Below are 27941 nucleotides of genomic sequence, written 5' to 3'. Positions count from 1 at the left end.
GTGTGGCTGCATTAGGTTATGGATGTGGTGCACCACTCGAGTCAAAAGAGGACCTGGATACGTGGCATTTCAGAAGAGGTGAGGTGCATCATGAGGTAGCACTGAAATGTTTCGTAGTGATCAGTGGCTGGGGACAACAAGATGACATCACGGACTTCCACTGCGTATGTCTGTTTGAGCTGGCTGATCACCATGGCAAACTTTGTGGCATCCTGGGAGATGCTGCAGCTTACGAAGATAGCGTCCACTCAAAAACCCTAAGTGTGGGTCCCATGGGTTGAAGGGTGGCAGATGAGACACAGCATGGCTGAATGGAGTGGTGGGAGCATGCGGCAGATCGGATGGTGGTACTTCGAGGTTGGGAGGAATGGCGGCGACAGCATGGACTTTGTCATTGGGAGCTGCGCCACAGGTGGTCACAGTGCTGCAAGTTACATGTGCAAGTCGGCATTGCAGCATTCCAGTTCTGTGAGGCGATAATGTTGTGCAGCGCTAGTGTGGCAGTTTCATGCGGTGGCACATTGATTGGACTGGTGGTGGTAGCCACTGGTCGCTGGGTAGCACAAGAGGTAGTGAAACACACTTAAAGGAATGAATCATGGCGCAAAGTGCACTAGCATCCACAGCATGAAAACACAAGTGCACACACACGGGAGTCAGAGCATATGCTGAACGAGGCAAGATAGTGCCAAAATAGAAAATTAAGTTGACTGAGTTCATCATCGTGTCACAAATGTAGCAAGGTTCCTTACTTTATTGAACTAAGTTACATGTGAAGTTGCAAAACTATAGAGGTCAGGTCTGCAAGTGGCTGGAGTAACACAAACAGCTTCAGGTTCAAAATGTAAATCAGTCATTAATTTGAGATGCGAATGCACTAGCTGGGTGCAGCACAGTAGAAACAGTGGAGTTGGAGAAATCGTTGCCTCATCCCAGAGTTATTGCTGTTGTTGTTGTGGTCTTCAGTCCTGAGACTGGTTTGATGCAGCTCTCCATGCTACTCTATCCTGTGCAAGCTTCTTCATCTCCCACTACCTACTGCAACCGACATCCTTCTGATCTGTTTAGTGTATTCATCTCTTGGTCTCCCTCTATGATTTTTATCCTCCATGCTGCTCTCCAATACTAAATTGGTGATCCCTTGATGCCTCAGAATATGCCCTACCAATCAATCCCTTCTTCTAGTCAAGTTGTGCCACAAATTTCTCTTCTCTCCAATTCTATTCAATACCTCCTCATTAGTTATGTGATCTACCCATCTAATTTGCAGCATTCTTCTGTAGCACCACATTTCGAAAGCTTCTATTCTCTTCTTGTCCTAACTATTTATCATCCATGTTTCACTTCCATACATGGCTACACTCCATACAAATACTTCCAGAAAAGACTTCCTGACACTTAAATCTATACCCGATATTAACAAATTTCTCTTCTTCAGAAACACTTTCCTTGCCATTGCCAGTCTACATTTGATATCCTCTCTGCTTCGACCATCATCAGTTATTTTGCTCCCCAAATAGCAAAACTTCTTTACTACTAGAAGTGTCTCATTTCCTAATCTAATTCCCTCAGCATCACCTGACTTAATTTGACTACATTCCATTATCCTCCTTTTGCTCTTGTTGATGTTCATCTTATATCCTCCTTTCAAGACACTGTCCATTCTGTTCAACTGCTCTTCCAAGTCCTTTGCTGTCTCTGACAGAATTACAATGTCATCGGCGAACCTTAACGTTTTTATTTCTTCTCCATGGATTTTAATACCTACTCCAAATTTTTCTTTTGGTTCCTTTACTGCTTGCTCAATATACAGATTGAATAACATCGGGGAGATGCTACAACACTGTCTCACTCCCTTTCCAGCCACTGCTTCCCTTTCATGCCCCTTGACTCTTAAACTGCCATCTGGTTTCTGTACAAATTGTAAATAGCATTTTGCTCCCTGTATTTGACCCCTGCCACCTTCAGAATTTGAAAGAGAGTATTCCAGTCAACACTGTCAAAAGCTTTCTCTAAATCTACAAATGCTAGAAATGTAGGTTTGCCTTTACTTTATCTAGCTTCTCAGATAAGTCGTAGGGTCAGTATTGCCTCATGTGTTCCAATATTTATACGGAATCCAAACTGATCTTCCCCGAGGTCAGCTTCTACCAGTTTTTCCATTCGTCTGTAAAGAATTCACATTAGTATTCTGCAGCTGTGACTTATTAAACTGATGGTTTGGTAATTTTCACATCTGTCAACACCTGCTTTCTTTGGAACTGTGAGGGTGTTTCGCCTGTACATACATTTTGCTCACCAGATGGTAGAGTTTTTCCAGGACTGGCTCTCCCAAGGCTGTCAGTAGTTCTAATGGAATGTTGTCTACTCCCGGGGCCTTGTTTCGACTTAGATCTTTCAGTGCTCTGACAAACTCTTCATGCAGTATCATATCTCCCATTTCATCTTCATCTACATCCTCTTCCATTTCCATAATATTGTCCTCAAGTACATCGCCCTTGTATAGACCCTCTATATACTCCTTCCACCTTTCTGCTTTCCCAGAGTTCACTGCACAATATCCGTACTTAGACAGACAAGGAGAAATTTATAGGCTACACAGGAGGGTAATGAAAACACACAATATCCTCAGTGATTGTGTAAATGTGTGTATGTGATGTTGTAAATATGGCATGGCACGGGCATCTTGCAGCATTGCAAGGGCAACAGTGTTGTGTGGGCTGCCACATGGTCAGTTCCTCATGAGGCACACACAGAGCAGCAACCAAAGTGGACACTATGAGGGATGGACAAAGACTGGTGAAACTCAGTTGGCAGAAGCCTTGTTAGGGGCAGCTATTGTTCCACACTGGTAGTCAGTGACAGTAGCAGTAAGTGCCCTGTCACATGAAAAGATCGACAGCTGTGAGCGGAAGTACTGCAAGAGGGGTGAAACTCCCTGCCCTAGCAAACGGCTGTAGTGAGTTGTGAACTGCTGTATGACAAAAGGCCACCACAGCCTGAAAACACATGCAAAGCTATTCGGGGTATAAGAAAGAAAAGTCACAGGGCCGCCATGGATATGAATGAGTAAGAGTGGATCAAAAGTTAGACAAAATAAACTTGTAAAATTATTTACACAATTTAAGTGAGTGAGTAAAATTCTCCAAAAATAGTGAAATGAGGACTTTTCCTCAAACATATTTTATATCATGATGACAGCTGGATATTTTTAGTAGTTTTGGTGAGATCTTTGTAAATCAATGGCCTGATGATGCGAGCCTTCAGCTTAAAATACGTTACTGTTGCATGACCATTGTTGTAACATATGTTGAAAGCAACTAAATTACAATAACTGAATGTAGGGTCTGTAGGCCCTTACTATAAATTTGCACTCGGCACAGGTCGATAGGGCAAACAATCGATTGTGTCGTGTTGCGAGAGCGAGTGTGGAGTTGAGCGTGGGCCATGTTGCGGGTAGAGGTGTGTGGAGGCCAGTTGTTGTAATGCAAGGCTTTAACGGAGAAGGGAGTCACCATCGCCGTGGTTAGACCTCTTTGTACTAGAAATAATACCAGAAAAGTGAAGAAGTATCATTACGGAAGTGGTCAGTGACATTTCTAGTCCCGATATTTTGGTTTCGCGTCTACCGCGCCGGCATCAACTTGGATTGCAGTGTTGGATTGCAGTGATGGATTAGCGTGTGATGATAATGGAAAATGAAGAAGCCTGTGCTGAGATTAGCCGTATTTAGATATGTATAACGAAGGCAGTGGCTGTCTCCTCCTTTGTGTGTTTTTGAGACGAATATAGATTCGTAATTAGTAAAACTGTGTTGGTGTTTTTCTTGTTACCAGACATTTCATTATTACAGTATTGAGAAGGACGAACTGGAAAGTAACAACTTCCGTAGCAGTCAATTCCGATTGCCACCCCCATTAGGTACACGGTCACATTAATAATAATTATTGGGCTGCTATTCGATCAGATCAGGTCGGGATAAATAAACGGAGGTGTTACACCTTGGCTTACCGTGAAAGGACAAGTGCAATCTTCGGATGAATCGTAAAGAACAATAGGTAATTTTATCTTGCTTAACGCGAGAAAATATTTTTCAATATCGGATGAAGTCAGAGTATAAACTTTAAAATCGCGACAAGAAACAGTGCATTTTGAACAATACGAAGTAGTAGCATCTTACGATTGTGAATAAACTGTTTTTTCGCCATATTAGATGAGAGTAGTAGTGTCGATAAACTGTGTTATAATGTGCAAACGCGTAAATCCGCACGAAAAACTGTGAAAAGTAAACACCAAAGAAAGACATGTGTGAACATTACAACAACAAAACGAGCCAAGAATTCTTCACGGAAGCTTTTAAAGAAGTGTTTAGTAGTAATATTATGACCGAAATTGCTTTTTGAATAATGAAAATCGAGTAACTTCATGTGGACCCATAAACTGTTATGCAGGCGACAATTTATGTGGCGACCCAATTGTTGAATGACGTCATGCAGACCCGTGCAGCAGCCCGGCACCAAAGAGCTTCGATCCGCGAGGTGATTTCACACGTCATCCCAACTACCTGTGCAAGGAGTAGGTCAGGTGCAGACGCACTACACTGACAGCGATCAGCGCGACTTCGAGACACCGAGCACCAACCCAGCATCTAGCGGCCGAACTACAAACTACGCCCGCCTGCAGCGCCACGGAGCGGCCGACTGAGAACTACGACGACTCGACACAGATCTTCAGCGTGACTTCACGCGGCTCCGGCGGCAGTACAGCGCCACGCCCACTTCAAACGTCAAAACATCGCGACTCGTGGTAACGTCAGTTGGTGAGTGAAGACAACTGGTTAGCATAACATTAAATTGCAGTATGCTGTCTTCACGATAAATAAACAGTTTTAAACTGTGTTTCACCCTAGGAGAAGTGCCCAATTACAGTAATTTCCGAAAAGTTTGCGAAACATACTCTGAAATATAGCATACTTATTTATGCATACTGCGCTGTCTAAATGGTGATTATACAGATACGCTCACTGCTTTTGGAGATTTTACCTTTATAGATTTAATGAATGGTGTGATTTGTCTTATTTAAAACATTTTACATAAACTGTGTATGTGAAAATTGATATTTGAAATTATTAGGTTTTGTGAGTCGTTATGTTCAGTACTCATACTTATTGTATCAATTTTGGGATTAACTGAAGATACTGCAGTTACTGTTTGATTAGTTTCGCGGTAATTAGGAGTGTTTTGGGTTACTAGAGGTTATTTTATATTACTTGCCTGTGCATTAAAAATAAACCAAACATGTCTACTGAAGATAAGCAGGTTTGTGAGGCAGTAGTTGAAAGGAAAGGGATAGGACAGGAAGACAGAGATGATTCAGGAATCAGTGATTATGGATTGTCATTAGAAAGCCCATTAGCACATTCAACTAGTTACCCCAACACACCAGGACAAACGACGAGAGATAAGCCAGTTTCAGAGGGTGCAGATATGCGGTCGATGTTGGCAGACTTGCTAAAGGAAACCAAGGCAACAATAAAGGAAGGTTTACAAGAAGCTAGAGAAAGGGAAGAAATATTACGCAAATCATTAGAGAAAGGTTTACAAGAAGCTAGAGAAACGGAAGAAATATTCCGCAAATCATTAGAGAAAGGTTTACAAGAAACTAGAGAAAGGGAATAAATATTCCGCAAATCATTAGAGAAAGGTTTACAAGAAACTAGAGAATCATTAAAGAAAGATTTACAAGAAACCAAAGAAAGCTTAGAAAAATCATTTAAGGAAACTACAGCACAAGAGATCAAAACATTGCAAATGAAGATAGAATATAATCTGAAGAAGGAAGTGCAGGAGTTACAAGAACGATTGAAGATGGACATCAACGAGAGAGAGAGTAAGCTACAGAAGAGTATAGACCAAGTCCAGGGAGACGTGGAGAAGATGGAAGGAAAGTTAACAAAAAAGATAGAAGACGATATTGAAGAAACTAAAGCCGAATTGGGAGAAAGGATCACCGAAGTGGAAACAAATTGCAATCATCGAATCGCCGAGGTGACGCAGATGCAGAAACAATGCAATGATGCGGTTAAGGGGATAGGAGATAGGCAAAACCAACTGGCTGTCAATCTGAGAAATGCTATAGCCGTGCAACGAGAAGAGGATAACAAGAGGGTTGCAATGGAGGTCAGGCAATTACAACAGGGAGTGCAACAATTGGAGAGCAAGACAGAAGAAATTGATAAACGAATTAGCAATGCCACTTTAACCGTTGGGGAAGGTAGAGTCGTTACCTTGATGAGCAGTGATAATCGGTATGTCCAGAATAATACAGGGCAGAAGTTTAAACCGAAAGGAGGGTTGCACCCAATGATATTTATGAAATGGTTAAAAGGAGTTTTCCCAGCACATTTCAAAGACGCAGACAAGATTCAATTTGCAATAGATAGGATGGAAGGTGAGGCCTTCACTTGGGGAGTCAGGAAGAAGGAAGGGACTACTAGTTATGATCAGTTTGAAGGGGAATTCTTGAAGAAATACTGGTCCAAAAGTCATCAGTGTGCAGCACTTGAGGACCTACTACACCGCAAGTCACTTAATACGTGGAGAGGAACGTTGAGAGAGTTTGCCAAACATTTGTGGGAATTGAACGAGACCTTGGAACAACCCCTGAGTGATGACAAAATGATATCAGCGATAAAAAGAAGATTGAGCCGGAGAATGCAAGAAACTGTATCCGGGAGACTAATTAAAGATAGGGAGGCATTGATGGAGGTACTGGAACAGTTGGAATCTGTTTGATCACAGGAACACAATCGAGCTAATGATCAAAACTGAGAGGGAAGTAGTGACCAAAGAAATCATTTTAATAATTTGTCTGATTATAGAGGAAGAGGTGGTGGCCATAAGTATAGGAACCATGGTGGTGAACGGCAATGGAGAAATGATTGGAGAAGGAGTGAAGAACCAAGAGATCATGAGAGAGGAAGGGATAGGTGAATGAATGACACAGTGCATATAGAAGAAGCGGAGAGACCGGAAAACTGAATGACACTCCAGATGAGGTCCGATCAGGAGTGAGAGCGACAAGGACCAGAATAAACCTACTAAGACATGTTTAGAACATTTAGTTGTTAAACGGACATTTGAAAAAGGGGAATGTTTATTTGCATTGTATTTTCTGATGTATTATAACTAGAACTTCATATTTCATATCGATGATTATCTGAGAATGGGTGTAAAACCTTTAACAACTAATTTGTAATATAATAACTCATATGTCATGTGTTCACGTAATAATTTTTGATTGTATGTTGTGTGTGACATTCAATATGGACTATAGAGGATCATTGCTGCTTGATAAAAAATTGTGATTTGGACAATGCCATGTTTGTGAGATGTAATAACCTTTTGTAGAAAATTATAGTGGAGGCAGCCCACTACCGGAGTCGAGGGATTATTTGGTGAATTGTAATTTCATTAATTATTTACACTGTGTGTTTTGTTCAGATGTAATAATATTTAATTTCTTTGCCGATTCTTTTACGCCAGAGGCTCCAAAGAAGTTTTCGAGGGCGGGGATGTAAGGGGTCTGTAGGCCCTTATTATAAATTTGCACTCGGCACAGGTCGATAGGGCGAACAATCGATTGTGTCGTGTTGCGAGAGCGAGTGTGGAGTTGAGCGTGGGCCATGTTGTGGGTAGAGGTGTGTGGAGGCCAGTTGTTGTAATGCAAGGCTTTAACAGAGAAGGGAGTCGCCATCGCCGTGGTTAGACCCCTTTGTACTAGAAATAATACCAGGAAAGTGAAGAAGTATCATTACGGAAGTGGTCAGTGACATTTCTAGTCCCGATATTTTGGTTTCGTGTCTACCACGCCGGCATCACCTTGGATTGCAGTGTTGGATTGCAGTGATGGATTAGCGTGTGATGATAATGGAAAATGAAGAAGCCTGTGCTGAGATTAGCCGTATTTAGATATGTATGACGAAGGCAGTGGCTGTCTCCTCCTTTTTATGTTTTTGAGACGAATATAGATTCGTAATTAGTGAAACTGTGTTGGTGTTTTTCTTGTTACCAGACATTTCATTATTACAGTATTGAGAAGGACGAACTGGAAAGTAACAACTTCCGTAGCAGTCAGTTCCGATTGCCAGCCCCATTAGGTACACGGTCACATTAATAATAATTATTGGGCTACTATTCGATCAGATCAGGTCGGGATAAATAAACGGAGGTGTTACAACTGCTACATCAAATCCACAGAAATCTATGATTATAATACACAATTGATAATGTATAAGGGATGACTGTGAATCACATGAAGGGCATCCTAGCTCGCTTGGTCCTACTGTGTTTGTATTTGCGGGTTTAGACTTCCCAAGAGCTAAAATAATGTGAGACAAATGTGGTTAATACAGTTAAAAACTAAAACTGCATAAAAATAAAATTACAATATCTCTATCTTATTTTCACTTCTGTTTGCGTAATTACACCCAACAACAAAAAATGCAATATCTGCAACTTTTTCAATGATAAAATGTGTTACTGAAATCCTAACTAAACTTCAGGATAGAAATTAAAAAATTCTAGGTAAGTGTGACTGGCTGATCACTTACAAAAAAACCATGATGAGCCACCCATCCTGATACAAAATCGAGCAACTTCATGTGGACCCATAAACTGTTATGCAAGCGACAATTTATGTGGCGACCCAATTGTTGAATGACGTCATGCAGACCCGTGCAGCAGCGGCGCCAAAGAGCTTCGATCCGCGAGGTGATTTCACACGTCATCCCAACTACCTGTGCAAGGAGTAGGTCAGGCGCAGACGCACTACACTGACAGCGATCAGCGCGACTTCGAGACACCGAGCACCAACCCAGCATCTAGCGGCCGAACTACAAACTACGCCCGCCTGCAGCGCCACATTTCTCAAAATCTTAAATCATTCACCTCATTGGCTACTAAACTTACTTCTCCCCTCATGCCTGAACATGAACTATATTAATTTAAAATGTGGCTTATTGTAATATACACATCACACCTCAGAGGATCCACTTACTGGAGTAGGAAGCCATGAGTCCTAAGACAGTACCCTACCTGTAGGGGAGTGAGATGTACTCATGTCTCCTCATTGGCTGGAGGTCTGTCCCCAGTAGCTGAGTGGTCAGCGCGACAGACTGTCAATCCAAAGGGCCCAGGTTCGATTCCTGGCTGGGTCAGAGATTTTCTCCACTCAGGAACTGGGTGTTGTGTCGTCCTAATCATCATCATTTCATCCCCATCGACGCGCAAGTCGCCGATGTGGCATCAAATCGAAAGACTTGCACCAAGCGAACGGTCTACTCGATGGGAGGCCCTCATCACACGACATTATTATTATTATTATTATTGGCTGGAGGTAGGTATGCCACAGCCATTTAGTTGGTTTTGCCAACAGCAACTTACATCCTGTATTCTCAATTATTTGTTATTTATATCCCAATCTCTGTCCTATGATACAGCTCCTCCCAGTACCATGGAAGATATTCCCTGATTATGTAACACATGTTCTATTATCCTTCCTCACAGATCCTTCAAATAAACTCCTTATTTGTTATCTTATGAGACAACTTACTTTTCAGCATCTTTACGCAACACCATGTCTCATACATTTTGATTCTCTACTCATCTAGTTTTTCAACAGTCCATGATTCATTCCCATTCAATGCCGTTCTCCAAATGTACATTCCCAGAAATTTCTTCCTCAAATTAAAAGCTATGTTTCTTACTAGTAGACTTCTTTTAATGAGGACTGCCTCATTTGACTACACTAGTCTGCTACTTACATCCTCCTTGCTGCTTCTCTCACGCATTGTTTTGCTTCCAAGGTAGCAGAAATCCCTCATTTCATCTACTATGTCGTCTCCAATTTTGATTTTAAGTTTCTTGCTAATCTCATTTTTGTTACTCCTCATTACTTTCATCTTTCTTTGGTTTACTTACAGTACATATTGCGTTCTCATTAGATTTTTCATTTTGTTCAGCAGGCCCTGTAAGTTTCACTTTCACTAAGAACAGCATTGAATCTTATTGGTATACTTTTATCTCAGCTTCAATCCCATCCTTGAAGCTCTTTTATTATTTCTGTCATTGCTTCTTTGACACAGAGGTTGACCATTAGAGGAGAAAGACTGTATCTTTGCCATATGCCACTTTCAATCCAAGCATATTCATCCTGGTCACCCGTCCTTATTATTATCTCTTCATTCTTGCACATTGCATATTGTATTTTACCTGTGTCTCCCTGTGGCTCATACTTTCACCTATAGCATAGGTATAAGGTATAAGCTATACGTTCAGCATAATGTGACTAACACAGTTACCTAATAAAAGTATTTTCAACTAACAAGGATGTAAGATGAGTTTGCTGCGTACCCCCAGCACTTTTTTAACATGTACGTGGACAACCTCTCAAGGGAGTGGAAAAACCAATGAAAACCATTTTTCATGTTGTTTCTGACACAATCCTAAATACCATATTAAACTGAATGTAAGCTGCACCTGAATGTACTCATATATCGCACCCTTAATTTTGAGCACATTTGCAAAAACTGTTCACAATGTAGTCACTCTTAATCACATTTTTTGGTTTTGTAATATAGGATTACACAGAAACATAAATATGCCTGAGCATAGTCTTCACTGATGTCACTGGTAAGTTCACCACCGGATCCTGTTTCATCACTGTTAGTATTTTCGTTACTCTTCTCATGATGATCCATGGCAGTGACACTGTACACTTCTTGCTCACTTGACCTTGTGATATTGTGTGCTACTCGTGTTGTCAACCTGATGTAGAGGGTAAGAATTATGCTGCCACATTTGGATTACATGCCTCTGTAAGTTGATGAGTTTCTTGGTAAAATCTTGTGTAATATTCTACAACTTTATGCTTTACTTAAGGTGTGAGGTGAACTTTAAAGGCATCCTACATTAGTACATCTTTCTTGCTGAACAGTGCACTATGTCTGTAATTCCATTCAGGATTTAGTTTGCTTTTTTTTCCTGTGATAAAATCTTCTCAGTTGGTTTGCCAAGCACTGGCATCATCTTGTCACAACATTTCATTGTGTTTCATATTCATTACTGTCAGGCAAAGTGTCTGAGCGCTATGTTCTACGTAGCTGCGAACTGCTGACAATTTTTGTAGGTGTACTGTTCACACAATCAGATACCTCCAGAAGAGGGTGCCAAGCTGGTGGTAGGGGAACACAGTGCAGCCCTGGTGTGGGTGTTGCATACCAGTTTCTGTCCATTCTGTGCATGGATGCCACTCCCTCCACAACAGAGCATTCCTGTCATATTTTCGCAATTGTGAAACTCCATATTATTCTGAGTTGGAATCCACTACCCTGGTTTATTATATTGTTGTACAGAGACGTTTCTACCACCTCTTTGACAACTGACACCCAGAACCCATTGGCACTGTGTAGCTTCTTCTTTTGTTCAAAATCTAAGGTGCCACAATGAACTTGTCTATCTGCCCTAGCCTAATGTTTCAGATGTGTTCCATATGTTGCTGTGAGATGGATTGCTTTGACTGTCCGATGTACTGCATCCCACACTCACGCAAAATACTGCAAATGCCTGGTGTCTGCAGTCCTAGCTGGTATTTGATTCAGCCAAGCATGTTCTTAATTTTCCATGTTGTGTGGAAAACAAACAGTCTTTATTTGGTACTTCTCCAATTTTCTCATGATCTTGGCTGTTAGCATCCTCACATATGGCGGAAGTACCACATGTTTGGTTTCTTCTTCTTCTGATTTGTCCTCTCTCCTCTTATTGGTTTGTCTAGCATGTCTCATCTGCATCTCACTGTAACCGTTTCTGCAGAAAGTTTCCCAAAGATGCTGTAACTTATTTGGCAAGCTCTTCCTGTTGCAGATGGACATGGCTCTATGTACTAAGGTGGCTGATATTGAATTGCTTTTCAATGGATGGTGTCAACTTTTAGTATTAAGGTATAGGTCCATATGCACCTTCTTCCTGCAGACTGAAAGACCCAACGTGCCATTGTGTAGGTTTCTACCTCATTCTACCTCCATTGTGAACTTTCTACTGTTATGTATGCCACTAAGATGACAAGGGAATTCCTGTAGATTTTCTGCAACATTTGACCAAACCACAAAGATGTCACCTATGTACCTGTACAATGCCATTGGTTTTAGGTGGGTAGTACTTGATGCTACATACTCAAAGCTCCATGTATAGATTAGCAATACCCAGAGCTAAGAGGGAACCTATGGCAACCCCATCTATTTGCTCATAGAAGTTCCCACCACTTTTGAAATAGGTGGTGGATAGTAGTCATTGTCAGACTCATCCAACATATACTAGAAGAAACAGATGAAGTTGCCATGGGTTTTTCCTTAGCTCCGAGTATAGCTAATCCACACACGGAGCACTCAGAGGATGTAGCACTGAATATTGCCCACCTAAGAACAAAGGTGTTCTACAGATATGTAGATAACATCTTTGTCATGTGGCCACATGGCAGAGAAATTCTACAGAAATTCTTACATCATCTCAGTGACATACACAGCAGCATCAAGTTTATCATGAAAGTAGAAGAGAATGGAAACCTATCTTTCTTGGACACTTTGATCAAGAGAAATCCAGATGGCACATTGGGATACTTGGTCTACAGGAAGAAGATGCATACAGGCCTACACTTCAGTGCTCAGAGTTGCCACAATCCAGTACAATGCAACTTGGTACCAATCATCTTAGTAGACAGAGCCAGGTCCATCTGCACAGGAATGCCAAAAGAGTTACAGCATCTGCGGGAAATTTGCTGCAAAAACTGTTAATGCCTTACAGGCTGATAAGTGGAGGGGGGACAAACCAGAAGAACGAGAAGCCATACACATGGCATTCCTACCTGCCAAAATCCCAAGAATAATGCAGAAGCACCAAATAATGACTACTTTCAGGCAACGTGGAAAATTAAGTATCTGCTTGGTTCGACCAAACACTGATTAGGACTGCACACACCAGACATTTACAGTACTGAGTGAGAGTGTTGGATGTAATACATCGGACAGACACAGCAATGCATCTCACAGTGACTAGGGCAGACAGACAAGTCTGCAGTGGCAGAGCATAGCATTAACGAGGAACATACTTTTGATTTTGAACAAACAAAGAAGCTATGCAGTGCCATAGGTTCTGGGACAGAGCTGTTAAGGAGGAAGTAAAAATATGCCCGTACAACTGTCTAATAAACCAGGATGGTAGATTTCAACTCAGCACCGTCTGGTATTACATGAGTGTAAAAATATGATAGGAATACTCCGTTCTGAAGGCAGTGGCATCTGTGGACAGAATGGACAGACACTGGGATGTGACTGCTGTACCATGGACAACCATGTTCCCCCACCACTGGCTGTATCACATTCCCCACCACCAGCATAGCACCCTCTTCCAGAGGTGCATAATTGGTCCACTTACAGAAGCAGTCAGTGGTAACATACACACACAGAACATGGCATCCTGACACTGAAGATGATGCATACAATGCCCACTGACATACTGTCACAAAATGACACCATTACTCAGCTCATTACCTGAAAGATTTTGTCACTGGAATACAATGAGAAAGCCTGTAATCACGTATAGCCTTTTTCTTGGCAGCAGATCACTAACGCCTTAGCAAAGTGTTCCTTAGGCATAGTTTTGTGCTTTGAAAAACATAGGGGACAGCTTTAAACCCGATGCACTAACTACTAACATGACAGTAATTCTTTATATATTGTTTCCAGTTGTTCTCCATGAGAAACTTTTCACCCTTCATAGTTTACCGTCATACTGTACAGCATCTCCCAAAGATGGGTGACTTTTCTGTGTTGCTGAGTTGGTGTAGATGATAAGAGCACTGCCGCCACATTTGGATTATATGCCTCTGGAACTTGATGAGTTTCTCAGTAAAACCTGCTGGTAGTGTCTGTGTTAGTGAAGTGTTTCATCAGCCAGGATACCCAATATTGAGTAACATGTGCCACAGACTTACACGGAAGTAATATTGGATCTACTAAATATTATGTGGCTAACCATTTAGCCTTGTACTTGAGACCTCTTGCTGTAGACAGTCCTCACCACATATGTAATGCAGCAGCTTTTATCAGCAAGCAGAAGATTCTGAGTCTAAGGTTGGATTTGCTATTTATATTTGAAGTTGAGTTATTAATTACCAAAGGTAATCCTTACCCTTGATCAAAATACATTTTAACAAACATATTATAACTCTGACCCATTAATTTGCGCGTGTAACTTCTTAAACCTTAGTTCTTCTCCTTACATTTTAGCTGGGTCCATTTTGGCCATCTTCAGAGTGAGCTGACAGACTGAAGCTACAGCACTTGCTCCATCCTTTTAAACCTGTGAGCTGTGCCCTGCACATAGGTCCACAGATGCACAAGCCCAGAGATGTTGACTGGCAGCAAAGCAGTATGCGTAAATTGAAGCTGCGGCTACGTGGTCGATCCCTGCTGAGACACACTGTAGTAACATCTTTGCAAGCTTATACACAAAGGTGCATGATGTTTCCAACCATAAACTGCTATCTCTGTTAAGCAAACTCTTTGCTAAATGAATTTCAACTGATCCTTTCACCACCAAGTGCCAAAAAGAGGAAGTCAACATTATAATTTTAACATTTTCATACTGCATACAGTAACCAATGCCAATGCAGTGCTCTGCCACAGCCAATTTATCAGACTGTATGAGCTGGATGTATCTACAGTGTTCTGTGCATCTTTCATGGGCTGTATGAGTCATCTGTCCCATGTAAAAAAGGCCATCTTGCAGAGGGTCTTGTAACTCCCAGCCTTGTGGAGTACCGAGTCATCTCTGATGTAAACTAAATGTGCTGCTGTCTTCGGTAGAGGGTAAAAAATCACTTTAACTTTGTGCTTGGTGAGAATCTGACCTATTTTTGATGACAGGCTTCCCTCATATGGCTGGAAGCCATGGATTTAAATCTATGTCTTCTTCCTCAAACTTACACCTAATGTTTTATTCATAGTGCCTTATGTATCTGTTTTGGAGGATGACCATTTGTTTCCAAACTCCAAGTGTAGAAGCTCATCCTGCAGACTACTTTAGTCAGTAACCCTATGTGCTCTTTGAACCAAAGTTCTGAGAACATTCATCACCTGGAAAGGATGGTGGCAGCTATTTGCATGTACATATGGCTTCTGATAAAGTGCATGTCCCATGGTGCCACCAACTCTGTAACAAACCAAAACAACCAAAATTGGAAGGCAAGAAGATGATGGCACCATGGGACATGCAGCTCATTGGAAGCCAACTCATATGGTCTCGTATGTACGAGCAAATAGCTGCCTCCATATTTCCCACATAATGACTCTTCACTTAACTTTCTCTCCCAAAGCATATAGCACTGCAGAATGAACTTCTACACTTGGAGTTTGGAAACAAATACTTGTTTTCTGCAACAGATACATAAGGTGCTATATATAAAATCTGAGGTCAACATAAGGCATGAGGAAGAAGACACAAAAAGGTTTTTAATTCCATGACTTCCTGCCATCAAAAATACTTCAGATCCCCACCACACACAAAGTTAAAGTGAGTTTTCCCCTCCACCAAAGACAGCAGCCCTTTTGGGTTTCACTGTATGTGACTTTACGCTCTGCAAGGCTGGGATTTACAAGATCCCTGTGAATGTAGCCTTTTTTGCAGCAGGCAGATGACTTGCACAGTCCATGTTAGATGCACAGAACACAATGGGTACCGTAAGATGGAGAAATATTGGACACAGGGGTAATTTGGGACAGGAACAGTGTATTTCTGTTCTTACGTTGGTATCACTGAATGCAAGCTTTTATTTCGCACACATGTTTTGCTGTTTACACCTTACATATTGTCAAGCATATACAAACACACTTTGTTGCAGTTGGAAGTTGAAACAATAGTATGTAGCGGGTTACAGTGCTGTTTACAATTGTTGCTATACTTTTGTCATTGTACAAGAAGAGAAAAAATTGGTAAGCTCAATTTTCTTATAGTTTACTTACTTAAATGTTAAGAAGGAAATGTGAATACAGTTTGTCTCCACATCTCACTTTTGCTAACGTATAGTGAGGATAACTACACACATTGGGGTAACATCGGACAATTCCGCATACTTACAACAGGAAGCTTGGTGCTCTTCTCAGATACAAATATGATCCTGAAAATCTTGAAAAGGTGGTTGCCGCTGTAAGATCAGAAAAAACTATCGTACAGAAAGGCGTCAAGCAAATTTAATGCACCACGTTCAACGATAGAGAATAGTGATTCAAAGGCCTTCTGTCTTAAGTACCACTGAAGATAACACACTTGTCTGTGGTATTTTAAGGACTGCACATTGGAGTTTTCCTTTTACCTCTGATGATGTTAGGTACATGGTGAAAGGATATCTTGATAAAAGTGGACGAAGGGAAAAATGTTTTCCTTGTCACATGACAGGGATTGAATGGTCCCTTTCATTCTTACAGCGTTACTCTGCCATATTAAGCATCTGTCTATCTGAGAACATTAAAAGGCAACATGATGAAGTGAGTTATGAGACAGTGAAATCATGTTTCCAGAATGTCAAGGAAAAAATGGAAAATATCAATTCCAAAAGCATAATCAATTATAATGAGACCAATCTGTGTGATGACACTGGAAGGAAGCATATGATAGTTAGAAGGGAACAAAACTTCCTAAAAGGATCTTAGATTCTTCTAAGAGTAGTATTTCAGTACTGATGGCTGCCACTGGGGAAGGAAATCCATTACCTCCCATGTGGTCTAAAAGTCAAAGCATTTACAGGACACCTGGGAAGAAGGAGGTCCCAAAGGAACCCACTATAACTGCAGTAAAAGGGATGGTTTGATCTGTGCCTCTAAATAGTAAAAGCTGGGCAGTGCTTATGCAATGGAAGGAAAGCTACCATGGGCCAATATCATAAGATGCTTTCCCCCTCACCTTTGAAGGAAACACTTAAAAAAGTGTCAGCAATTGAAGAAGACAACATATGAAGTGCATCCCATGCAATGGGATTAATTTCACTTGACCCTGACAGAGACCTCAAAAAATTGCCTGATGGTGATAATTCTCAAAACATTTCTTTAGAAGCCTGGTCTTCGAGCTTTGAAGATATGCTTCACAATATTCACTTTGGAATGACACAAGTGTCCAATGAAAGCGAAAATTAGATGTTGCTCCAAAATCCATTTTAGGCATTGATATAAAAAAGAGAGATAATGCTGACTCATTGTCTGAATTGCTTGTGAATAATGATGCAATACCCACTGGTGGCAAAAGCAGCAGAGCAGAGGAAGCAGTTCAGGAAGTGGAGGCTTTAATCTTGTGGATTATCCACACATGACTGGGAGGAAACAGCGAAATAGGCAGTTTGTCGGAATCACAACATAGTAGGCACAAAAGAAGTGGAAGTCAGATTTCTGCATCCATATCAAGGCAGCATATCTGTGTTTATTTTTCCTGCCATTGAAGACGATGATACTGTAGACAAAGGCTACATTGTAAGAGTGTTGCTGACTGCAAGAGAAGATAGGGGGAAGTTTTCTTTCACTGAGAACATATTGTAGATTATTATTGATTTGTTGTATGAGCAGGCTGTCTTTATTAATGAACTATTTTGTAAATATGTCTGTAAAGGTTTTCTAAATATGTGTCAAATGTTTACTGAAGGTGTGTAGAATATTTCATAACCATATGTAAAAAATGTTTTCGAAATATGTAAAACATGTTTCTAAGTATGTGTATTTTTTAAAAAAAACAGTCTCTGTCTGAAATTACCCCATTAGAGGTTAATATGGACCTTTGCATGAAAATTCAATGAATTTTCGAAATTACTTCATCAAAGGGGTAAAGTTGGACAGTTTTATTTGTTAGATTCTGACTAATTAAAAATATTTTTGACTAAAGTTCTTTGATCATATTAATCTCCAATGTCATCTAAAAAATCTCACTATTTTTGTCATGAGAATTTAATGTTCTTTACGAAGTGACCTTAAAGAATATGAAAATTCCATCCAATATTACCCCACCTTACGGTATACACAACACCTACAGCCCAATAAACTGGCTGAGGCACAGCACTGCACTGTTGTCAGACACATTATCAAAACGTCAAACTTCTAGCAGGTACTTCTTCTTTTTTGGAACTCAGTGGTGAAACAAGAAGTTGAAATTCATTTTATGAAAAATTTTATAAATAGAGACAGTGGTTTCGGCTTGGGTAAATCATGGAATCCAATGCTTTCTTTAACAAGCTTGCAAAGATGTTGCTAAAGTGCACCTCATAATGAGACACTGATATTCCAGCCTGGATCCACTCCATAGCCATAGTTCCAATTTATGCATACTTCTTCACCTATCAACACTCCTCGTGTTAGTGTATCTGCAGCAGCACACAGTGCTACAGTCCATGGGTTTAATAGGATGGAGTGAGTGCTGTAGCTTCAGTGTGTTGGCTCACTCTGAAGATGACCAAAAGGTATATGGTTGATACATGAAGTCTGTTCAGAAAATTCCAGAACTTAGTTCACAAAATTTTTCTACACTTACCTTTTACTTTTTGTGCATGGTCTCCTTTGAAATACTCTCCTCCACAATTGATATGCTACGCCCAACAATGTTTCCACTTCCAGAAGCAGTCTCAGTACGCTTTCTGCTGGATCACATGAAGCACTGTCTGCAAATTTTCTTTTATCTCATCTACCGTTGCAAATCTTCATCTTTTCAACGGGGTTTATGATGAGAGTACAGGGGATGAGGCAGCACAGTGATTTTGTGTTTTGTGCAGTAGTCATGCACCAGCAGGGATGAATGTGTGGGTGCGTTATCGCGATACAAGAGCCACAAATTGTCTCGCCACATTTCAAGCCATTTCCTTCTCAGATTTCCTCACAGACATCACAACATGTCCTGACAGTACCATCAGTTAACAGTTTGTCCAAGTGGCATGAATTCATGATGAACTTATTGAACTAATCTTTCAAAGTCAAAGAAAACTATCAGCATGGCTTTGGCATTTGACCTGACACGACGAGATTTTTTTAGTCTTGGAGAACCTTTCCTGGCCCACTGTGAAGACTGAACCTTGGTCTCAACATCATAAACGTAGACCCATATCTCATCACTAGTTATGATTCTCTTAAGGAACATCTTGTTCTCATTTGCATGATTCAAAAGCTCTTCACAGACTGCAAGGTGAAGGTCTTTCTGGTCTTGACTCATAAGCTGTGGGATAAACTTGGTGGCAAGATGATGCATTCCACGATGCTTTATCAGGATCTCATGAGATGATCAAACTGAAATGTTACATTTTTCTGAAATCTCTCAGACAGTCAGTCTCCAATTGGTAACCACAATGTCATTGACATTCCTGACATGAGCATCATCGTTAGACATCAAAGAGCATTGTGAATGAGGCTATTTTTAAACTGTGTGAACCATTCGTAACACTGGGTATGGCTAAAACACTCATCATCACAGGCTTCCTGCATCATGTGGGATATCTATGTAAAGGTTTTCTTGTGTTTCGTGCAAAATTTAATGCAGATGCATTGCTCCTCTAACTCTGCCATCTCGAAATTTGCAAGCTGTGCAACTCAACACAGTACTTAACAATAACTAACAGACATATGACAATCAAACTTCTGGCAGTTACACATAAAATGTAGGCATGTGCAGGGAAGCTAACTGCATTTCACTCCAACACACCATTGGCACAAAATTACAAATGTTTCAGAATTTTTTGAACAGACATTGTATAAAGAGACAAAAGAGGGTTTATGCAGTTGCACACTCTCAATTTAATGGATCATACATTAAGCTGTGAAAACACAAAGATGCTTTTCCTGACCTTGTTTCAGCATGTACTCTCCTTGACTTATTTTTTTTTATTAAATAGACCTTTTATGAATAAGTTCATGGGGTTGCCATGGGAAGACCTATGTCACCCTTGGTGGCAAACTTCTTCATGCAAAATGTTGAACAGAAGATACCAGAAAGTTTTCAGTTTGTCATCTTTTCGATGTATGTGGCTGGGAACATCCCATTGACCAAGGAGCTGGAAATAGACTGATGTTTCCTCTTCCAGGATTTTTTGAATCACATAAAACCAGTAGCACCCTGGGACACAGTGCCAGAGCTGATACAAACCACTCTGTACTTGTGAGCAGACAGCCATCTGCATAGATGAATGGTATTATCAACACACCTGTACAGAGGGCACATATGATTGCTGATAAAGACCATCTACAGTGAGAAGTTGAAAAAAAAATGATGATAATGGTTATCCATGATGGAGGTATGTGTTTTCTGAATTAGATACATCATATTCTCTCTAAACATAAAGTCACGGTTATTTTTCTACTGACACCAAAGATAGTCTTGCTTGTTGGCTCTGTGAAGGATAACTTGCGTCTAGAGGAGACAGCCATATATTAGATTCCCTGTCAGTATGGATTGTCAAACGTCAGACGTACTCTGCGTACAGTTGAAGAATGATGGATTGAACATCAATGCTATACCTGCCTGCTACAGCCTGATAAATCTGTCATGGCTGAGTTCTGAGGGCTATTAGAATGTCCAGATTTAGTTCTCAAGGAAGCCAACGCAGTATGAAAAACACAAGCATCTTACCTGAAAAGATTTATTTGCCTGTACTGCAAATACAAAACATATACGCAGCTAGTTTCAGTAATTGAAATTGCCACCTTCTATATATACCAACCATTGTGCCACACAACGTAGAGCATTGCACAGCTATCAATACAGACACAGCAAGCGATGCCATGTTAACCATTTTTCAAATTTAGAGATTGCTCTCTTGCTGACACCAGGTGAGCAAACCATTGCAGTATGTTTGACAAGTGATTTACTTAATCATGAAGATTTAGTCTTTATAAACTATGGAGTCTGGCACAAACAACATTTAAGTCTCACAGAGAAAAGTACTGATCCCCTGTTAACTAGAATTTGTGACACAACATCCTTCACTGGGGGCATCACAGTACTGTTTACCTCTACTATGTGGTGTATCTTCCACTATGAATTTCGTGCCAGTATATAAGGTAGACGGGTGCATTTTCCTGTTAGTTTTTATGGACACACTAAATATGGCTGATTGGTCTATCAGCAGAAGACAAAGTTATAGCTTAATTCCCACAATTTTATGGATCAAGTAGTATGTCATGAAAACATGAAGATTCACATTAAAAAGATAACATTACACAATACAAGCATTATGTGTAGTCATGCCACACAATACATAAGCAGATTTTACACTTCGCAACAGGTCAGAGGAAGATAATGGCAAATGACTAACACTTGGATCTTGTCCTGGAAATCAGTGCAGCCACATTGTCCTCTACACATATTGTATGGCATTCACATTATGACAGGACTTCGTTGGTGATTGCTTAGCAAACAAAAAATTACATGGATGCCGTAACAGAAGGAACCACTGTTGTGTGATAACTGGTACACAGAATGGAAATACCACATTTACTCGAACCTAAGCCACACTTTTTTCTGGTTTTTGTAATCCAAAAAACCACCTGCGGCTTAGAATCGAGTGCAAAGTAAGAAGGAGTTCTGAAAAATGTTGGTACGTGCCGCCACAACTAACTTCTGCCGTCGAATACATGTAGCGCTACACAGGCCTGCTTTGCAAGCACAAAAATAAATACTGGTGCCAAAACCTCTGTGTCAGTAAATAAATTAATAATAATTAAAAAAAAGAAGTAGAGGATGAGCTCTTTTCTCCACCCCAAGTTTCAACCACTGCATTTTTATACATTATCCAACGAAATAAATAGAAATTCCATATTGTTCATCTTTGATTGTAGCAGCCTTTCAAATATTCGTAGCAAGAAAAATAAATTTCTTTACACAAAAATACCAACAATGTACAAGGCTTTAGGATTGTTGCATGAGTTGATACACTGAGGCTCATTAAGATTTCACGTAGCGGCACCTATTGCTTTGTGGAATTTTGTGAAGTGCTTGTTGGTGTTTGTGAACCACAATGAAGCGCTTTCATTATAGTACCAAATTCAAGAGGGGAGTTATTTATTTTGCTGAACAAAGTTATAATCGTGCTGCAGGTCTGCGATACGGGATTGATGACAGCAACATCAGGCAATGGTGACTGCAGAGAGACAAATCATTTGAATGTTCAAGTAGCAGGAAAGAATTTAGTGTGTCAAAGTGTGGCTGATATAATGCACTAGGCCTTAGTGTGGCTGATATCATGCATTAGAAGTGATTTTAAATGAAATTGTTAAGGAACAACGTCAGAAATTCCTGCCTGTGAATGTGGAAATTTTAAAAATTAAGGCACATGAAATTGTTAGAGAGCAAAAAATCGAAAATTTTAAGGCTAGTCGCAGCTGGATTGATCTGTTTATGAAGTGCTGGGGTTTTTCACTTCGGAGGCAAACTTCAGTTGTACAGAAGTTGCCGAAAAATTATGAAGAAAAACTTGTGGAATTTCAGCACTTCATAATTAGGCGGCGCACGGGAAAGCAGTACCTTCTTGGTCAGATAGGAAATGCCATCAAATTATACGGTTGACACCAAAGGAAAGAAAGACATAAGTGTTCTTACATGAGGGGGTGAAAAACATCAGATGTCCGTCATGCTTGCTTGCACAGCAGATGGACATAAATTGCCCCCATTCATAGTTTTCAAGTGAAAGACTTTACCAAAATCATAAGTGTTTCCAAAAGCTGTAATTGTACGAGCAAATGAAACTGGGTGGTTTTCGGACAACATGGTGCTGGAATGGATTAGGCGTGTGTGGAATCATCATCCTGCCGCAATGCTTAGTTTACACGGTCTGTTGGTACTAGATGCTTATGCAGGCCATACAACACCTGCAGTAAAATGAAAATTAGAGGAAACCAAAACGGACTTCGCAGTAATTCCAGGTGGGATGACATCAATTCTGCACTTGACATCTGTTTGAATAAACCACTTAAGGGCAAGCTTAAATGTATGTACACAGACTGGCTTTCGAAAAGCGACAAACAACTGACACCAACAGGACGTGTAAAACGCGCAAGTTTGTCGCAAGTGTGACAACGGATTTATGATGCACGGAAATGTGTTCGAAATCAGACTGTGCAACAAGCATTTAAAAAATGTTTGATATACATTGCACTAGATGGTACAGAGGACGATCATGTGTATGAAGAAATGAGCAACAAAGAATTGAGTGACAGTGATTCAGAATCATGACTGATACTTTAAACATTTTGTATAAGATGTATTACAAACCTAATAAAATTTTGTTTTAAATTTCGGTGTTTAATTTCTAAGTTATTTTCATTATTATTTTATAAGTGTTGCTACTCTGCATTGCACAGGATAGAAATGCGTGGAGAGCTGCATCAAACCAGTCTACGAACTGAAGATAACAACAACACACTCTGCATTTGAAGTCATCACTAAAAATCTACTACGAAAATCCAACTGGCAAGTCTGTTTGGGATGTATGTCAATGTGGCCAACTCTACTTTCTGATTTTTTTCCTACCTGAGATAAGAGGTGATTGCTAAAAGGAACTTTCATGAATTGTGAATCACATGCAGTATTCTCTCCACCATAAGAATAATACGAATGTAAACATTATGCCATGTATTCTTTCATGTTTGCTGCTATCTCATTTAAATCCTGTCTGCCTAATAAACTATGAAACTTGAGTGAGACAACAGCAAACACGGAAGAATATACATATTATGTCATGTTTATATTCATATTATTCTTATGCTGAATAGTGATAAAGTCAGAAATGAAGCAAGGCAACTGACTAGATTTTTAAATCTAAGATGACTCTAATTTCTGTGCAGAATGTAATGTACTAAAGAGGCGTCTGCAAAGATTTTCAAACAGAGAAAAATTTTCGCTAAACTCTCGTTCAGAACATCTTCTATCATACGCAGTCTATTATTTGGTTCTTGCTTATCATTATCAAAGAAAGCAGCAGTGTAAGTAACAACAAATAGCAGTCTCTTGCCATTGTTTCACTAAAGAGACAATTCCTCTCTTTTTTTTATTGTAAGCAGTTGTAGCGCGCACAAAAGCAAGCAATGCCATGAGTGGCGACAGGTCGTAAACACTCATTATCAGAATGCGACGAACAATGCATGACACAGTACAACAAGGCATTTTCATCTTAGAGTGACGTAACCACTTATAACAAAGAGAACGGCACTTATCAGATCAAAGCAAAATAAGAAATCGATTCAAGCCAGATGAAGCACGTGAAAAAGGAAGGGTACCCATATAAATACAGACAGAGTGCCTGACGCATAGCAATGGCTACCTGGTAAAGCTTAACTGCTAAGCTTATGACTCGAACAGAACTACTGTAGCTATATCTTCATCCATTCGACCTAAACTGTGTCTCATGTTACAATGGACCAACTTTGTTTCAATTTGGAGGTGCGGTCTAAAACTTTTCTCTCCCCTTGAATTTCGAGTCTCAAATTTCAGGTGCAGCTTAGATTTGGAAAAATTTTTTTTCCTTGATTTCCAGTCTCAGGTGCGGCTTAGATTCGAGTGCGGCTTAGATTCAAGTAAATGCGGTAGAACTCAATCACTACGCATTGGGAAATATACACCTTAAAGAATCAGAAGAGGCAAGATCTGCCTCTTACCTAGATACTCCGAAGACACTGAAAGATCTGATCCCTTAGGTGCAGGAGTCAGTTTGATGTCTGAGCAAAAAGGAGGACAAGGAACCTCAGAGAAGTTGAGAACAGTATAGAGTATACAGAATATGACTAGAATGATTAAAATCAAACACTATAAATCAGATATTCATTTCCCTTTTTCCAGCCTCCTGGTTGTCAGCTACAGATAAACAGTTACAATTTGAAGATCGGGAGAACAAAATCTAGAGCTCCTTCAGTAGATATTTTATCATATTTGTGTTTTTATGAGTCTGAATGCCCTGCTCTCTCAGATAGCAGATTTCAAAACTGTAAAAAAAACAGCGTCTAAACTATTTATGAAACTGTCCATCACAAAGAACTTTGTCTCAAAGTCTTTCTTAAACTTTGCATATCACTTGATTATTTTTTATTACGGTAAAAGTAAAGGCAGCTCAAGATATCTGTATCCACCACTGAGAAAAACTACTTCTAAAAATATTTTGATGACTTACCCTTTACCATTTTACTGCACTTTTTACCAACAGGTTTTTTAAAAGGACCTATACAACAAATTATTATTTTTTTGCTCTGCAATGTCAGATACATAAATTATTTTTATTACTAAAATGCTAAGCTATGAATTGCACTTCATAAGGTTCTGCAGACCTTCAGAACAACAACATAACACTGATTGGTGATTCAAATAACCAAGTACCTTGTGAGATTCCAACGGCGCATCCAAGAGATTTTCACCAAAGATTTCCCTGCAATACTGGGCAATTTTTGCTTGTTGTCTAGGATTACAATGATTCTCAAATGACAGAATCACAGGGTAATCTGAAGTCTTAAAAGCTGATTCCGCAATGGCTTCTATAACTTCCTGTGTGGAAAGAATTAATGTTTCATTACTGTACATATTATGAATTCATTTATTATATATCTTTTTTGAAAGATAAATTAAACATTTACAGATATGTGAAATTTCCTGAAGTAAAAGTGATGTAAAGGTAAGACCCACCTAAAACAGACAATTGAGTCACCTCATTTTTTTAGTTGTTAATATAGTTGTCAAAAGTCACTAACTCTTATTTTTTATATTAAAATATGTAATTAAAAATCAGTGAGCTAAAATTATTGTGCATACTGTTTAAACTTTCACATTCAAATGCACCTGCGTCACAAAGCATGGTTGGAAAGAGCAAGCAATACGCTGAGTGCAGAGAGAGAAACTTAAATGTTCTACAGTACACAACTAATTTTTCATACCCTCAAATGTGTCAACCTAAGAAGCTGAATACTTGTTTTTCTTTCTTTTTTCTTTCTTTCTTTTGTAATATACAGTGTACATCCCGAGTGGACTGTTCAATGGCACAAGCAAGCAACTGCATTTCTCAACCATGTTTCAATGGCCAGTACTTTTAATTAATTCTAGAAGTTGGAAGTACTCTTCAAGCTAGGCTAAAATATTTCTAGGCTACACTAAAAGTGGAAAATGAGGGCTAACAAACTCCATTTTATAACAGATTTGATGTATACAGTTTTGGTTTTAGAATGGTGAGTGAAAAACTGGCATGTGGTATGTCACTCTATTCTGTGCAGCTACTCATTCTAATGAGTTGCGTATTTTTATGAATGTTGTCGGAACCTAATACTTACGACATTTCATTTTCTTTTTCAAAAGCCTTCAGAAATATCCATTATAACTTTCTTGTCAGTAAACGGAATCCTGGGAAAATGCAACAGAATAAAAAATTTGTGCATATCTCCATCATTTTTGTAAAACTACTTCCATTCCAGTCTTTTTACACAATGGTGTGGTAAATGGTGGCAGTTAGAACTATGAAAACGCTCTGTAAAATATTTTAAGTTTGATTCTGGTAACAAAACAAATGACATGCAATTCAAAAAAATCGTACAAACAAAAAACCAGAAACAAAATGGAACACACAAAAAATTAAAGTTAAAGTTTACACAGAAAATATATCCTATTAATGGAAAACAACACTTATCAGGAAAGAAGAATTGCAGATAGTGGTGATATGATGATGGAGGAGGAAGCTAGGAACAGAGGCAACATTTGACTAATTCTAGCTTTTCAACAAATACTGTTAGAACTAACAGAAAAAAGTAGGTTCAGGTACATAATAAAAAAAACTCAGCTAAAATGATTCATCAAGGATATACTTCATCCATATCTTCAGCAAGGTTGTTAACAGATCTGTGAGATATGGAAAACACTGTGTGACAATGATGTTCAAGAAGAGATATAGACCATCAATCAAATGATGATTCTGTTTTAGAGTAATGAAGATGGAGTCATTAGGAACTGTATAATTTGAGATGAACATAACTGATGTATTCTGGCAGGATTTTACACTGAAGTTTACTACCAATATTTATCTTAAATGAAGGGAATTAAAAAAAAATTAAATTATTTTGGACAGCTCTACAAGTGTACATGTCCACACTTCTTCCTTCATCTTTTCCCCAGGGCACACAAGTTCTTATGAAAAACTAAAGAGTTTTAAATGCAAGTAGTAAGAAAAATAAGACAAAAATGAAAGAAAACACATGTGCATGTGATTGACTGTTCACCTAATAGAAAAATTACAATAATCAGCAGCTATTTCTGGTTGAAAACTCTTTCTGAGCACTTTTAAGTCTTGACCTAATATAAAACTGTTAAAAGCATGCTGTGTTGATTTAACTGCTCACTAAAATAGGTGTGAGATCCTCCATATAAGTTAGGTGTATACTCTATTAAAAATGTGGTACTCATGGCTCTGTACATCAACTAACAGACAGCCTCTTTGACAAATTATGAAATCACTTTCATGAATGACTTCTATTCAAGATTCAAGGACACTTTCTTCCATGTTTGAGGATGTCATTGACTCCAAAAAGGTGAAGCAAACAGAGTAGCCTCATAAGGAGCCATATAAGGGACTGACTGAAATGGTAGGGAAGATGAAGCATGCAGTTCTTCAACAATTACTCCTCAATTGTAGTCATTTGTAATTATGTGACTAGGGAACTGTACAAGAAGTGGACATTACTAAACATAAAACTTTATCACTTTACCTGGAACCATTAATATTAGCATTGCTAAATGGTCTGTGACTCAATAATACACGCAAGTCACAGAACATAATATAATTGTCCAGAAAATATAAAGGAACATTCAATGATACTTGAAACATCCTGGCAGATTAAAATCATG

General features: G+C 39.4%; 1 protein-coding gene across 1 annotated transcript in view; it reads right to left on the bottom strand.

Moving 5' to 3' along the window:
* LOC126194771 (1-phosphatidylinositol 4,5-bisphosphate phosphodiesterase classes I and II) overlaps positions 1-27941 on the bottom strand; it is a 435021-nt gene that overhangs the window by 183548 nt on the left and 223532 nt on the right. The window contains exon 11 of the mRNA XM_049933060.1: positions 25437-25601. Within this exon, the coding sequence (XP_049789017.1) occupies positions 25437-25601 (165 nt within the window). The remainder of the gene's footprint in view (positions 1-25436; positions 25602-27941) is intronic.

The sequence above is a fragment of the Schistocerca nitens genome, chromosome 7 (assembly GCF_023898315.1).
Source record: "Schistocerca nitens isolate TAMUIC-IGC-003100 chromosome 7, iqSchNite1.1, whole genome shotgun sequence".
Lineage (NCBI taxonomy): Eukaryota > Metazoa > Arthropoda > Insecta > Orthoptera > Acrididae > Schistocerca > Schistocerca nitens.
The sequence above is the reverse complement of the archived record's forward strand: the minus strand, read 5'-3'. Positions and strand labels throughout refer to the sequence as shown.